The 15,712-nt window shown below is 50.7% G+C and overlaps 2 protein-coding genes and 1 pseudogene across 3 annotated transcripts in view; all 3 read right to left on the reverse strand.

Moving 5' to 3' along the window:
- Positions 1-15,712, reverse strand: part of LOC306815639 (leucine-rich repeat-containing protein 14-like) — a 74,671-nt gene that overhangs the window by 17,318 nt on the left and 41,641 nt on the right. The gene's annotated exons all lie outside the window — the stretch shown is intronic.
- Positions 1-15,712, reverse strand: part of LOC306815638 (leucine-rich repeat-containing protein 14-like) — a 65,834-nt gene that overhangs the window by 7,758 nt on the left and 42,364 nt on the right. The window contains exons 2-3 of the mRNA XM_079332208.1: positions 11,654-11,852; positions 10,957-11,574 (exon numbers count right to left, since the gene is read on the reverse strand). Coding sequence (XP_079188334.1) covers positions 10,957-11,477 — 521 coding nt within the window. The 5' untranslated portion in view covers positions 11,478-11,574; positions 11,654-11,852. The remainder of the gene's footprint in view (positions 1-10,956; positions 11,575-11,653; positions 11,853-15,712) is intronic.
- Positions 1,839-5,461, reverse strand: LOC306815628 (leucine-rich repeat-containing protein 14 pseudogene; annotated as a pseudogene). Its single transcript, XR_013777873.1, has 4 exons — positions 5,414-5,461; positions 4,326-4,661; positions 3,613-4,245; positions 1,839-2,397 (listed from the first exon to the last, which is right to left on the reverse strand). The product of XR_013777873.1 is annotated as a leucine-rich repeat-containing protein 14 pseudogene (transcript).

Raw genomic sequence — 15,712 nt, forward strand, 5'->3', positions numbered from 1 at the left:
CCCAGACTGCCCAATAGACCCCCCAGGGCTTCCCTACAGGGTCTCAGACCTCTGAAGGGACTTCGCAAACCCCTAGAAATCCACCATATGGGATCCTGGTTCTGCATGCCCTCACTGATTCCTTAGAGATTCCCCACCCTCACTTTCTCACCATTTTCCTCTCTACGCCCTCCAGGCCCCACAGTAACCAGGAGAAGCAGTGGGATTAGGAAAAACGTTGTAAAATGAGGTGGGAACATATCACGAAGAGTTAGAAAAACTCTGGGATGGGTTGGAAAACCAGCGGAATGAGGGAAAAAGTAAACTAATGAGGGGGAAAAAACATTAAATGACGGAGAAAAACCAAGAAAATTATGTGGGAAAATATCGCGATGAGGGGGAAAACACCAAAGTGAGCTGGATAACATCAGAATGAGGATGAAAAGAGAAGTCTGATGTAAAAACACCAAAAATGAGGCAAAACCCCAACAGAATTAAGGTCCATAATACTAATATTCAGTGGGAAATCACTGGGATGAGGTGGTAAAATATGAACACGAGGGGAAAAACCACCAGGATGAAGGGAATGGCACTGACATGATGAAAAAACACAGAAAAGTGAGGCAGAAAACCACCAGGACTTGGAGGAAAACACTGGAATGAGTGGAAAATAGCAAAATGAAAAAAGGTGGAAAACAGCAGAATAAGGCCCAAAATACCACAATGAGGTGGAAAAACACCAGAATGAGAGGGAAAATATTGGAAGAAGAGAAAAAAAATTCAAAACGGGGTGAAAACAGCCAAAAAGAAGGGGGGAAAACACCAGAATGAGGGGAAAAAGAATGGGATGAGGGGAAATCCTAAAACAAGGTAGAAAACAGAAAAATGAGATGCAAAAACACTAGAATGGGGAGGGAAAACTCTGGAATGAGGTGGAAAACCACCAGAACTAGATGGAAAACTCCAAGGTAAGGTGGAAAGGAAGGAATTCGTGGAGGATTCATAGATCAGGATAAGGATCAGGAAAGATCCTTCAGGAAATCCCATCTGGGCACGACAGACTCAGGATCTGGGATAGGATGAGTTTCTTTCCAACAGGATCAGAGCAGGATAACCAGACCTTAAATCCAAATTTCCCTCCCCCAATTCACTCTCTGAGCTTTCCCTCAATCCCTCCAGAAGGGATGAGGCAGAAAAGTACCAGGATGGGCTGAAAAATAATTAAATATGGGGGAAAATACTGGGATGTGGTAGCAAAATATTTGGATGAGGGGGAAAATATTGGGATGAGAGGGAAAGCATCGGGATGGTGAGAAAGAAACCTCAAAACCTGGCAGTAAAGCTACAAAACCAGGGAAAAATCTCGGGATGGGTAGGAAAAACATCAGGATGAGGTGGAAAACTAACAAAACCAGGCAGTGTGGAGACTGAGACTGATAGCACTGTAAATTTAATTAGTCAATGCAATTTGATAATCAAGATATCTTGGCAAAAGCTAACAGAGCTTTGAAAATTACAAGATGATCGGATCAAGACTGGAGACAGGAAAGACAATTTAACTAAATAGAAATGTAAAGAAATGTAAAGTTTATCTGTGTGAAGTTTACCCAATAAATGTATTAAAAACTTACTGTTTTTCCTGAAAATTGTATATATGCATATGTAGCTCACAGTAAAATTGGGATTCTGAGCACAGTAGTCAGTAATCCTTGTGTCTCTCTCAATCGTCAATATAAAAGAACTTAAATGAAAGGAAAAATCCACTGGAATGAGGCACCAGGATAAGGCAGAATACACGCAGATTTTGCGAAAGAGGTGGCAGCACTTTTTCCCAACGGAGGCTTCGAGCTTTTCCCAAATCACAAGGAGAAGTAGTCTGGGGCTTCGTGGCTGTAGGGTTTGTCAGTCCAGATGAGGTCGGTTCTCCCGGAATTTGCCAGCAGCTGGGAAATCTCTGCCCTGGCTGCCGACAAAAACTCCTCATCCACATCAAAATAATAATTATCAAATTCTGACGGGTCCTCCACGTGGTGATCCAGGGGGGTGGGATACATGACCAGCTGGAGATCTGGCAGCTCCAAGGTTTTCTGGAGCAGATCCTTGATTGCAGCCTTGGACAGGGGATTGCGGTAGAGTCCCAGGAAGCGCAGGCGGGAGCAGCGCAGGAGCGTCGGGAGCAGCACGGCCAGGTGGGAATCGGCCATGCGGCAATACCCGAGATCCAGGTGCAGCAGCGAGGCCGAGGTTTTCTCCAGGAGCAGCTGGATCGGCTCCAGGAGGCCTTGGGAGATGTTGTGGCCACTCAGATCCAACCTTTTGAGAGCTGGAGCGTGGATGCTTTGGGAGAGGAAGGCGAGGTCGGGGGGAAGGAGGGAGCAGTAGCTCAAATCCAAGCTTTCCAACGGAGCCTGCAGGTTGCTGGTGGGAGGGAAAAGGGAGAGATTATGTCCAAGGAAGGATTGGTGGGAGCAGGGAATGTCGGGATCTTGGGGGGAAGCAAAGGGTATGAAAGCTGGGACTGCACCTGTGGAATCACAGGATTGTGGAATGGGTGAGGATGGGAAAGAGCTTCAAGATGATAGAGTTTGACTCCTGAAAATCCTTGGATTTTGGAATTACAGGGTCAAGAATTAATGGCATATCTGAGGTTGGGAAACACATCCATGCTCAGCCTTTGAGAATCCTGGAATTATTGGATCAGGGAGCTCAGGAAATGTGGAACTGTGGAGTTATGGGCTCTTGGGATCACAGAGTTATGGAATTATGGGATCATGGAATTACAAGGTCACAGAGCCAGTAAAGTTGGAAAAGGTTCAAGATCATCAAATCCAACCTTTGGAAATCCTGGAATCAAGGAATTAAGGGATCATGGAGTTCTGGACTATTGGCATAATGGGATCATGGGAACCAAAGATCACTCAGGATGGAAAAGATCTCAGGAACCATCAAGCCCAAACTTTGGGAATTGTAGAATTAAGGATTAGGATACTGGAATCATGGGAATATTGGGATAATGAGATCCTGGATTCAGGGGGTCACTAAGATTGGAGAAGATCTCCAAGATCCTGAACTTTGGGAATCCTGGAATTACGGAATTTTGGGATCATGGAATTTATGGGATGATGGAATCATAGGGTCATGAGGCATTTGTATAACGGAATCATGGGATCATGGGAACACTGGGATAATGAATTCCTGGAATCAATGGATCCTTCATGCTGAAAAGGATCCTCAAGACCCAGTGAACAACAACTTTGGGAAGCCTGGAATCAAGGAATTATAGGATCATGAGTTTAGGGGAAAATAGAAACATTGAGTCATGAACTACTGGGATAACAGAATCATGGGATCATGGGAACATAGGCAAAATGAAATCCTGGAATCATGGGGTCACTAAGGTTGGAAAAGACCTCAAGATCCTGAAGTTCAGCCCTTCAGAATCCTGGAATCACAGAATTCTGGGATCGTGGATTTTTGGGACAATGGAGTAATGAACTGATGGGATAACAGGATCATGGGAACATCAGAATAATTAAATCCTGTAACCACAGGATCACTCAGCTTGGAAATGACCCCTCAGATCCTTGAGAATCCCCCCAGAGTAAAGAAGGTTCCGCTCCATGGGGAACTCACCAGAGGATCTGGCTCAGATTGCCAGGCAGCCAGGCGGATTTCAGGTTCAGCTCCTGGAGGCTGGGCAGCATTCCCAGCTGCCCGGCCACACAACGGATTCTCATGGCCGATTCAGGTGTCGGGTGCTGCCCGTGCATGGAGATGTGCCAGAGCTTGAGGCTGCGCAGCTCCGGGAAGCGCGTGAGGTGTGGCAGGATCTCCAAGAACCCGGTCAATCCCAAACTGCACAGTTCCACCCTCCGCAGACAGGATGGATCCAGAGACTCCAACAAAGGCACAAGCTCGTGTGAAAAGGTGTATTCAGCTTTGAATTCACGGCACTTGAGGCGCAGCAGGCCGGCGGCTCCGCTCTGGAGCGCCTCACGAAGGATCTGATAGGACTCTTTATAGACAACCAGGTCAGCGTGGACATCCACGCCCGGGTGCTGTGGAGCAGCCTCGGCCGTGGTGGCTCCAGAGCATCCTTTGTGCCGCTTGGATCCGCGCCTCTGGAATTGCTGCTGGTACCTGGACACCTCCACACAAGCCTCAGCCAAACCCTTGGTTCTGGACCAGGAGGTCCACCCGTTAGGAGTGCAGCTGGACATGTAATCATAGAGTCCAGTCATATCCAGCACACGCAGCTGGCACCCACTGGAAAAAAATAGGAAGAAACCTTCAAAATACCTGGAGATATTGGAGGCTGTGGCCATGCTGGAATTCCTAAAACCCACCTGGATTGGCGGCCGGGCTCTTCCAGCTGCTGTCGGAGCTGCGATACCACGCCCTGGATGATGGCCTGGTTACACTCGATGGCAGGATGATCCGAGGGCAGCTTCAGGTCTTTCACAAGCTGCTGGAAGTTGAGCTCAGGGAATGGCCAAGCAGCCACCAACTCCTGCAGGGCCAGGGCTCTTCCATCCTGGAATGCTACTTTGAAAAGTTCGGGATAGAGATAGGGGGCAAGGGCAGGAAGAGGGCGCTGGGCGATGACACGGCGGACGCAGAGGAAACAGACAGAATCCATGGATTCTGGGGGCTGTGGGAGATAGGAGAAATAGAGGTGACCCCTGAGACAGAGAAATTGAGAATTAAGAAACAAGCATCAAGAAATGCTTTGACTAGAACGGGGCTGCCGGAACTGTGTGTTTACTGTAATTTACAGTGCTGACAAGAACAGGAGCACAGCAAGGCTACAAGGTGAGGTCAAGAGCTGGAGTGCACAAACAGAATGTATGGAAAAAGGCACAAAACTCTGAAACCAGGAAAACTGGTGTCAAAGTCCAAATGATGACCAAAAGACGAAAAAGCATGGGCAAGGAGACAAAGTGAATGTGTGTATTCGGTGTATTATGTAGTCCAGTTTGTAGAGAATAAAAAGAGAGGCGCAGGTTGCCAAAGGTGTGCATGGTTTTGGAGGAGCCATCCCCCATGCACCTCAGCACTGAATAAATACATACCTACTCTTATAACTTCTTTTGTGGGTTGGTTATAGAGAGTTTTTCTGTGCTTCAGTCCTAGAATGACAAAGCACCCCGGAGAATTCCAGAGAAATTCGGAATCCAGGGATATCCCGAAGAAAAGGGAAGCTGTGGGAGAAGGTGAGGGCGGTGTTGTGAGGGTGCCCCCAGCGATGCTCCCTAAAAAGAGGGTCCCGGAGTACCCCCACTCCTCCAGGGCCACCCCAAAATCCCCCAAGGATTCCAAACCCTTCCTAGAAGCTCGAAATTCCCCCAGGCATCCCAATATTATCCCAAAGTCCCCTCAGGGATCCCCAAAACCGGCCCTGCCCGCTCCCCCAAACACGGCGCCCCCCACTCACCGCCCGCAGCCCCAAATGGCGCCCGTACGGAACCTTCACTTTCGTTTCTGCTTTTTGTCGCAACTAATTATTGAACGAGTCACACCCTGGAGGCGAATTACTTGGATCTTACAGCTGTCTGTCATTGTTTCATTTAATTCTCATTGGCGCAGAAGCGGCGTGGGCAGACGCTTTGATTTCCGCCTTTCCATTGGTTCTTTCCTCTGTCAATCACCAGTCCCTGCTTTCCTATTGGTTGGCGCTGGGCGGGTGCGAGAGTTTCGCTCTGAGGTGACTCTGCGGTCCCCGCCGAGTCTCCCTCCATGTCGATCCCGATCCCTCATCCCTGATCCCGATCCCTGATCCCCGATCCCGGTTCTCGCGGCCATGGAGCGGCAGCAGGAGCTGAAGGTGCTGCTGAAGCGCTGGGAGGGAGAGTCCAAAAGTTCGGGAAAAGCGCAGGCGGCCAAAATCTGGGAACGGGGACACGGATCAGGGGTTGGGGACACGGGGGGACAGGGCGGGACACGAGGGAACATTCCCAGAGAATACAGGGGGACAGGAGGGGATCTGGAGCCCTGGGGAACACTCCCGACGGTCCCTGGGTGGCAGAAGGTGAAAGGAGGGGACACGGGGGGACCTGGGATGACAGGAGGGGACGGCAGGGGACATTCCCAGAGAACACGGGGGGACAGGATGGGACATTCCTTGTGATCCCCGGGGACAGGAGGTGACAGGGGTTGACAGGAGGGGACAATCCCGGGGATCCCTGGGGGACAGGAGAGGACAGGGGGTGACAGCAGGACACAGCAGTGGCAGCAGGTGACAGCAGTGGCAGCAGCGACACTGGCGGTACCTGTCGCAGCACGGGCAGCGGCTCCCGGCCCATGGCCTGAGCGTCGGCACCGCTGCACTCCAGGGGTGGCACGAACGGCGACACCGGGGGTGACACCGAGGGTGACACCGGGGGTGGCCCTGGTGGCCCCGAGGGTGGCCCTGTCGCTGTCCCCTCGGTCCCCGCTGTCCCCTCGGCCGCCATGGCAGGGACGGCGGCGGTGGCGAAGCGCCAGGGGGAGGTGACACGGCGGGGACGGGACAAAGGGGGCGAGAATTTGGGATGGGAAAGGGAAAATTGAGGGAGTCTGGGGGAATTTGGGAAAATCTGGGGAAAGGATTTGGGGTTGGGAAAAGAAAAATGGAGGAATTTGGGGGAAATTGGGGGAAATGTGGGGGAAATGGGGAGTGGGAATGAGGACCCTAAACTGGGAATGGGTTTGCTTTGTTTTAAATTCATATTTTTAAAACCAGCTTTTTGCCAATATTTATATAAATACAAAATGTATAACGCAAAATAACTTTTTATTTGCTTAATTAATTAATTCAATTTATACAATAAACATATAATTAAAGCAGTTTCTCCTTGAGGCTCAGTTTGAACCCATCACTTGACTCAGTTTCCCTGAGGAAACCCGCTGGATGCAGCAGGAACTGGATCCCATCCCAATCCCATTAATCCCATTAATACCATTAACTTCATTAATTCCATTGATCCCATTAATGCCATCAATCCAAATAATCCCATTAATCCCAATACAATCCCATTAATCTAAATCCCATTACAATCCCATTAATCCCATTAATCCTAATCCCATTATCCCAGCACCGTTGGGATCTGTGCCGGGATTTCACAGGGACAGGGAGAGACCCAGAGGGGACAGGGACACATCCTGGGGACATGGGGACACCCTGGGAACATTGGGGATGTCCTGGACACCCTGGGGACACCTTGGGGACACTGAGGGGCCATGGTGCTCTCCAGGGTCAGTGTCCCCACAGGATTTCCTGGGCACAGGGGACACTGCAGGGATTCAAGGGTGTGGCACATCCTGGGGACACCCTGGGGGCACCCCGGGGCCAAGGCCACCCCAGTGTCCCCTGTCGCAGCCGCTCTGTCCCCACGCGGGCGCTGGGCCTGGAGCCCGACGGCTTCTTCTTGTTCTGGGGGACATCGGGGGGATTTGGGGTGACTGGGGACAATGGGGACACTGGGGACATTTGGGAACATCGGGAGACCTTGGGGGATCGGGAGGACATTGGGGAACACTGAGGAGACATTGGGGACAGTGTGGGGTGGCAGCTGAGGGTGGAATTGGGAGTTGGATGTTGGGATTTAGGGGTTTGGGAATTTGGGATTTTGGGACATGGGATTTTGGGAATTTGGGAGTTTGGGATTTGGGGACTTTGGGATGCTGTATATGGGAGTTGGGTGCTGGATTTGGGATGTTGGGATGTGGGGGAGTTATTTGTGGGGTGGACGGTGGCTGGACAGACTCAGGAGCTCTCAATTTTCTGTTCTTGGAGTTTATTATAGTTTATTATAAGGGCGTGGTGTCCTGGTTTGAAAGGACAGGTGTCTGCCAGTAGGGGCAGAAGTTTCCCTTTGGAATAGAGACTTTGGTTCCACTCCCCCCACCAAGTATTATAATTGTTTGAATCAAAGACTCTGAGGCAGAGATAAGGGAGTGGGAATAACAGCTCTTTTACTAATATATCTAACTATACAAACAGAAAACAATAACAGTTAAAATTGCTAACAGAACGAAATAGATAACTCGGTGTCAGTCCCTTTAGATGCAAGCACGCTGTCTCTGTGCTTAGCCCAGAGCCCGGATCTGCCGAAGGGCAGGCGGGAACGGAGGCAGGAGGGAGGGGGGAGGGGCAGCAGCGGCCACGCCGGTCTCGGGCGGGAACGGGCTCACCCTCACCGAGGGCGGCGGCTCCTCGCTCACCGTGTGTGTCCGGGGGATCAGCTGTGTCCGCAGAGGCAGGAGGCTGGAACGGGGCAGATGCAGGGCAGGTGATGGCAGAGGGTCTGGCTCTGCTGTGCTCGGCCGCGTGGCTGAACGATCCCAGGCGTCCTCCTCCCGGCTCGCCGGAAACGCGAGTGCCCTCCCGGAAGCCTCAGAGGCCCCTCCGGGGCCGTCCCCACCCACCCCCTTTGTCTGGACCCATCAGGGACCCTGGGTGTAACCCGGCCAGCTCCATTGGCATGATAATGGGAAAAATTCTTACAATTGACACAGTAACAGAAAAACACTCAACCCCCAACATGCGGAAAAATTATGAAATGGTGGGAAGTGCTGGGATGAGGCAGCAAAATACTGGGATGAGAGGAAAAACACAGCTATGGGAGGAAAACTATCGGAATAGTGAGGAAAGCCTCAAAAATATGGCAGAAGAGCCAAAAAAATGGGAAAATCTCAGCATGGGGCACAAAAATATCAGGATGGCACAGAAAACTAACAAAAGCAGGCAATGTGGTGACTGAGACTGATAGCACTGTAGATTTAATTAGCAAATGCAAGATGCCTTGGTGAGAGCAAACAGAGCTTTGAAGATTAGAAGATTGGATCAATACTGGTGAAAATAAAGACGATTTAACTAAATAGAAATGTAAAGTTTAACTGTGTAAAGTTTAATCCAATAAGCATAGTAAAAAATGACTGGCTTTCCTGATAATGGTAGATGAGCATATGTGAAAATTTGGATTCTGATCACAAGTAAGTAGTCCCCTCTCTCAATTGTCAATAGAAAATAACCGAAATGAAAGGAAAAATCCAGTGGAATGAAGCAGAAAAGCACCAGGATGAGGCGGAAAACACGTGGCTTTCGGAATGATACTATGGCACTTTTTTTATGATGGCTCTGAGCTTTCCCACCTCCAAGGTTTTCCCAAATCACAAAGAGAAGTAGTCCTTGGCTTTGTGGTTGCAATCGTTAGTCCAGACGAGGTCGGTTCTCCTGGAATTTGCCAGCAGCTGGGAAATCTCCGCCTTGGCTGCCGACAAAAGCTCCTTATCCACATCCTCATCAAAGTAATCCGCATCAAAGTAATCACTATCGAATAATGACTCACCCCACGGGTGGCAATCCAGGGGGGTGGGATACAGGACCAGGTGGAGATCTGGCAGCTCCAAGGTTTTCTGGAGCAGATCCTTGATTGCAGCCTTGGACAGGGGATTGCGGTAGAGTCGCAGGAAGCGCAGGCGGGAGCAGCGCAGGAGCGTCGGGAGCAGCACGGCCAGGTGGGAATCGGCCATGCAGCAATTCGACAGATCCAGCTGCAGCAGCGAGGCCGAGGCTTCCATCAGGAGCAGCTGGAGCGGCTCCAGGAGGCCTTGGGAGACGATGAGGCCGCTCAGATTCAAGTTTTTGAGAGCTGGAGCGTGGAAACTTTGGGAGAGGAAGGCGAGGTCATCGGGAATGAGGGAGCAGGAGCCCAAATCCAAGCTTTCCAATGGAGTCTGGAGGTTGCTGGCAGGAGGGAAGAGGGAGAGGTGAGGCCCAAGGGGGGATTGGTTGGAATTGGGAATGTCGGGATTCTTGGGGGAAATGTGGGGAATTAGAGCTGAGATTACATCCCTGGAGTCATGGGATTGTGGGCTGGATGGGGAAGGGAAAGAGCTCCCAGAGCACTGAGTTTGACCCCTGAGAATCCTGGGATTTTAGAATGATGGGGTCATGGAATCATGGAATAATGGCATCACTGAGGTTGGGCAAAATCTCCAAGTTCAAGCTTTCAGAATCCTGAGATTATGGGCTCATGGAGCCAGGGAATTTTGCAATTATGGAGTTATGGGATTTTGGGATCACAGAGTTATGGAACTATGAGATAATGGAGTTATGGGATCATGGAATCATTTAAGTTGGAAAAATGTCCATGATCATCAAGTCCAAACTTTGAGAATACTGGAATCAAGGAATTATGGGATCATGGAATCATAGAGTCCTGGACTATTGGGATAATGGGATCATGGGAACCAGGGATCACTAAGGTTGGAAAAGATCTCAGAGTCTATCAAACTCAAACTTTGGAAATTCTGGAAATAAGGATTTGAATAATGGAAGCATTGGAATATTGGGCTAATGAAATCCTGGAATCATGGGGTCACTAAGATTGGAGAAGATCAGCAAGATCTGAAGTTCAGCCTTTGGGAATCCTGGAATTACGTCATGTTGGGATCATGGAATTATGGGATGATGGAATCATTGAACCATGAGCTATGAGGATAACAGAATCCTGGGATCATGGGAACATTGGATAATGAATTCCTGGAATCAGTGGATCCTTCCCATTGGAAAAGATCCTCAAAACCCATTGAACCCCAAGTTTGGGAATCCTGGAAACATGGAATTTTGGGATCATGAATTTATGGGATAATGGAAACATTGAGTCATGAAATATTTGGTAAAGGAATCATGGGATCATGAAAATATTGGCATAACAAAATTCAGGAATCATGGAATCACTAAGGTTGGAGAGGACCTCCAGGATCCTGAAGTTCAGCCTTTGGGAATCCTGGAATCACAGGATTCTGGGGTCATGGAATTATGGGACAACAGAATCACAAACTGTTGGGCTAATGGAATTATAGGAACACTGAGATAATGATCTCCCGGAACAAGGGAATCCCTCAGGTTGGACAAGACCCCCAAGATCCACGAGCCCAACCCTTGGGAATCCTCCTGGATCACAGGAAGGCCTCCTTCCATAAGGAACTCACCAGAGGATCTGGCACATATTCCCAGAGAGCCAGGTGCATCTCAGGTTGAGCTCCTGGAGGCGGCTCAGGCTTCCTAGATACCGGGCCACAGAGCGGAGTGTGACGGCCAATTCTGGTGTCGAGTGCTCCAATTTGCTGATCTTCAGCTTGAGGCTGCGCAGCTCCGGGAAGCGTGAGAGGTATGGCAGGATCACCAAGAACTCGGTCAATCCCAAATTTTCGAAGCACAGTTTCACCCTCCGCAGACAGGATGGATCCAGAGATCCCAACAAAGTCACGATCTCGAATGCCGAGATGTGGTTTGTTTGCAATTCGCGGCACTTGAGGCGCAGCGGGCCGGCGGCTCCGGGCTGGAGCGCCTCACACAGGAACCCGTAGGCATTTTTGTCAACTACCAGGTCGGCGTGGACGTCCACTCCTGGAGGACACTCAGCGGCCTCGGTGGTGGGGGCTCCAGAGCAACCTTTGTGCCTCTTGGATCCACGCCTCTGGAATTCCTGCTGGTGCCTGGACACCTCCATGCAAGCCCTGGCCAAAGCCTTGGTCCTGGTCCAGACGCCCCTCCCGTCTGGATCATCCGGAACTCCCGCCACGTCCACCACACGTAGCTGGAACCCACTGGAAAAAATAGGAAGAAATAATCAAACTACCTGGAGATATTGAAGGTTGTGGCCATGCTGGAATTCCCAAAACCCACCTGGATTGGTGCCCAGGCTCTTCCAGCCTCCGATGGAGCTGTGTCACCACGCCCTGGATGACGGCCTCGACACAGTCGATGTAGGGAGGATCCCGGCGCCGCTCCAGGTGCCCCACGAGCCGCTGGAAGTTGAGCTCCGGGAAAGGCCAAGAGGCCACCAAATCCTGCAGGGCCAGGGGTCTTCCATCCAGGAATGCCGCTTGGAAAAGGACGGGATAGAGATCGGCAGGAAGGGCGGGAAGAGGGCGCTGGGCGACAACATGGCGGACGCAGAGGAGAAGGAGAGAATCCATGGATTCTGGGGGCCAGTGGGAAGCATTAAATTAGGTGAACCTCTGAGACAGAGAAACTGAGAATTAAGAATCAAGCATCAAGAAATGCTTTGACTAAAAAGGCACTTGGCAAAGCTGTGTATGTACTGTAATTTACAGTGCTGACAAGAACAGAAGCACAGCAAGGCTACAAGGTGAGGTCAGGAGCTGGAGTGCACAGACAGGATCCGAGGACAAAGGCACCACAGAATAAGAGGGTCCTCAGATCCACAAAACCAGGAAAACTGGAATCAAAGTCCAGATGATGACCAAAGGACAAAAAAGAGAGCACGGATAAGGAGGCAAGGAGAAAAGTTCATCTGAGAGGAAAAGTATTTACTTCTTCCCAAAGACCCTCAGAGGAATACAAGAGCGATCAGAAGGGAACAATGGAGATTCAGAAAGATGCGTGGAGGTAATTTTAATATGAAGCGGAGAAAGCAATGAATGTGTATTAGGCGTATTGTGTACTCCAAGTTTGTAGAGAAGAAAAGGAAAGGCGCAGATCGCCAAAGGTGTGCATGTTTTTGGAGGAGCTATCCCCCACGCACCAGAGCACAGAAAAAATATATACACACCCTTATATCTTTTTCTGTGGGTTATAGAGAGATTTTTCTGCGCTTCAGCCTCAGGATGAGGAACCACCAGGGAAGAATTCCACGGAAACTCCGAATTCAGGGATATCCCGAAGAAAAGAGAAGCTGTGGGAGAAAGTGGGGGCGGTGCTGTGAGGGTACCCCCAACGCAGCTCCCTAAAAAAGTGGTCCCGGGGTATCCCCACCCAAGCAGGAGCAACGTCAAAATCCCTCAAGGATCGCGAAGCCCTCCGAGAATCTCAAAATTCCCACAGAGATCCCCGAATTATCCCAAAGTCCCCTCAGGGATCCACAAAACCGGCCCTACCGTCCCCCCCCCCCAACATGGCGCCCCCCATTCACCGTCCGCCCGCAGCTCCAACTCGCCCCCCGCCCGTACGGAAGCTTCACTTCCGTGTTTGCGCAAATAATTAGTGCGCGAGTCCCACTCTGGAGACGAATTAATTGGATCTTACAACTGTCTGTCATTTTTCTATTTAATTCTCATTGGCTCAATAGCGTCTTAGGCAGGCGCTTTTGCATTCCGCCTTTCTACTGGTTCTTTTCGCTGTCAATCACTAATCTCCGTTTTCCTATTGGTTAGCGCCGGGCGGGGCGGGGTTTTCGCTCTGAGGCGACTCTGCGGTCCCCGCCGAGTCTCCCTCCGTGTCGATCCCGATCCCTCATCCCTGATCCCGATCCCTGATCCCCGATCCCGGTTCCCGCGGCCATGGAGCGGCAGCAGGAGCTGAAGGTGCTGCTGAAGCGCTGGGAAGCGGAATTCCTGCGGGAACGGCGGCGGAAACCCAGCCAGGTGCTCCTGAGGAGCAGCAGCGGGGATTTCTGAAACGGGAAATCCCTGAGGGCAATCCCTGGAATTTGGGCGGTGCGAGCGGGGCTGCGGGTTTTCGGAGCCCCGGGGTGATTTTGGGGTCCTGGGGGCCAATGTGGTTGTTTTGGGGCGTCCTGGAATGGTGGGAGATTTGATTCTGGGCGATCCTGACGCTTTTGGGGTATCCTTGAGAATGGTTTTTGTGGCGCTTGGGTGTCTTTGGGGTGATTCTGTGCCTGAGGAGGACTTTGCGTTAGTTTAGACCTATGAAAGATGCACTGCCATGGAACCCACAAGGGGAGATTTCAGATGATTGTCTTTAAGGCATTTGACAGCAGGATGTGGCAAATGCTGATAGGCCAAGAAACTCTTCTCAAAAATTGTTATTAGGAAATAGTTGGCTTCTGATTGTGATGGTGTGAATGATAAGATCTGTCATGTGGCTGGACAGTGCCCAGGCAGAAAGGGACCTGTGGCACTGATGGACAGCAGCTGGACATGAGCCAGCAGAGTGCCCTGGGGGCCAGGAAGGCCAATGGCCCCTGGATCAGGAATGGTGAAGGACCCCTCTAAACCAATCCCCCTCATTCCAGGGATCCCCAAAGCACCCCAAAGACCCCAAAATATCCAGGAGCTCTCTAAACTAACTCCCCCCATTCCAGAATCCCCCTAAACTACCCTAAGGACGCCCCGCCAGATCTCCAGAACCACCGCGGGGACCCCCAAACCAGCTCCCCCCTCCAGCTCCAGGGATTCCCCTCAGGGATTTCCCCCCTCATTATTCCCGTTGCGGCCCCTCAGGAGCACCTGGCTGGGTTTTCGCAGGAATTCCCCTTCCCAGCGCTTCAGCAGCACCTCCTGGATTCGGGGTTTCCCAGGAATTCTCCCTGGTGGTTCCACGTGCTGGGAGTGAAGCGCAGAAAAACTCTCTATAACCCACAAAAGAAGTTATAAGAGTAGGTGTGTGTTTATTAAGTGCTGAGGTGCATGGGGGATGGCTCCTCCAAAACCATGCACACCTTTGGCAACCTGCGCCTCTCCTTTTATTCTCTGCAGACTGGACTACACAATGCACCCAATACACATTCATTGCCTGACTCTGCTTCACATTAAAATTAACTCCACGCCTCTTTCTTTCTGCACATTGTTCCTTTTTTGTTTGCTCTGGTGTTCAAATGGGGTTCTTCGGGATGAAGTAAATAGTCTTCCTCTCAGATGAACTTTTCACTTTGCCTCCTTGATAAGGGTTACAGATAAGAAAGGCATAAAACATGGTAATTTAGTGATTCCTATAGGTTGCATGCAAAGATTAGGAAACTAGTATATTGTATTAGATTGGCTAATGGCAATTAGAATATTCATCATAGAAGAATACTTGTTGTATTGTGAATGGGAAATCTCTCTCTTGCCTCTCTTACCCCTCTGATAGTCTCTCTACTCTCTGTGCTCTACACTCTCTCTTACCCACGCTCTTATAATAAACTATAATAAACTCCAAGAACAGAAAATTGAGAGCTCCTGAGTCTGTCCAGCCACCGTCCACCCCACAAATAACTCCCCCACATCCCAACATCCCAAATCCAGCACCCAACTCCCATATACAGCATCCCAAAGTCCCCAAATCCCAAACTCCCAAATTCCCAAAATCCCATGTCCCAAACTCCCAAATCCCCAAACCCCTAAATCCCAACATCCAACTCCCAATTCCACCCTCAGCTGCCACCCCACACTGTCCCCAATGTCTCCTCAGTGTTCCCCAATGTCCTCCCGATCCCCCCAATGTCTCCCGATGTTCCCAAATGTCCCCAGTGTCCCCATTGTCCCCAGTCACCCCAAATCCCCCCGATGTCCCCCAGAGCAAGAAGAAGCCGTCAGGCTCCAGGCCCAGCGCCCGCGTGGGGACAGAGCGGCTGCGACAGGGGACACTGGGGTGGCCTTGGCCCCGGGGTGCCCCCAGGGTGTCCCCAGGATGTGCCACACCCTTGAATCCCTGCAGTGTCCCCTGTGCCCAGGAAATCCCGTGGGGACACTGACCCTGGAGAGCACCATGGCCCCTCAGTGTCCCCAAGGTGTCCCCAGGGTGTCCAGGACATCCCCAATGTTCCCAGGGTGTCCCCATGTCCCCAGGATGTGTCCCTGTCCCCTCTGTGTCTCTCCCTGTTCCTGTGAAATCCCGGCACAGATCCCAACGGTGCTGGGATAATGGGATTAGGATTAATGGGATTAATGGGATTGTAATGGGATTTAGATTAATGGGATTGTATTGGGATTAATGGGATTATTTGGATTGATGGCATTAATGGGATCAATGGAATTAATGAAGTTAATGGGATTAATGGGA

Source organism: Erithacus rubecula (assembly GCF_903797595.1).
Source record: "Erithacus rubecula genome assembly, contig: scaffold_176_arrow_ctg1, whole genome shotgun sequence".
Lineage (NCBI taxonomy): Eukaryota > Metazoa > Chordata > Aves > Passeriformes > Muscicapidae > Erithacus > Erithacus rubecula.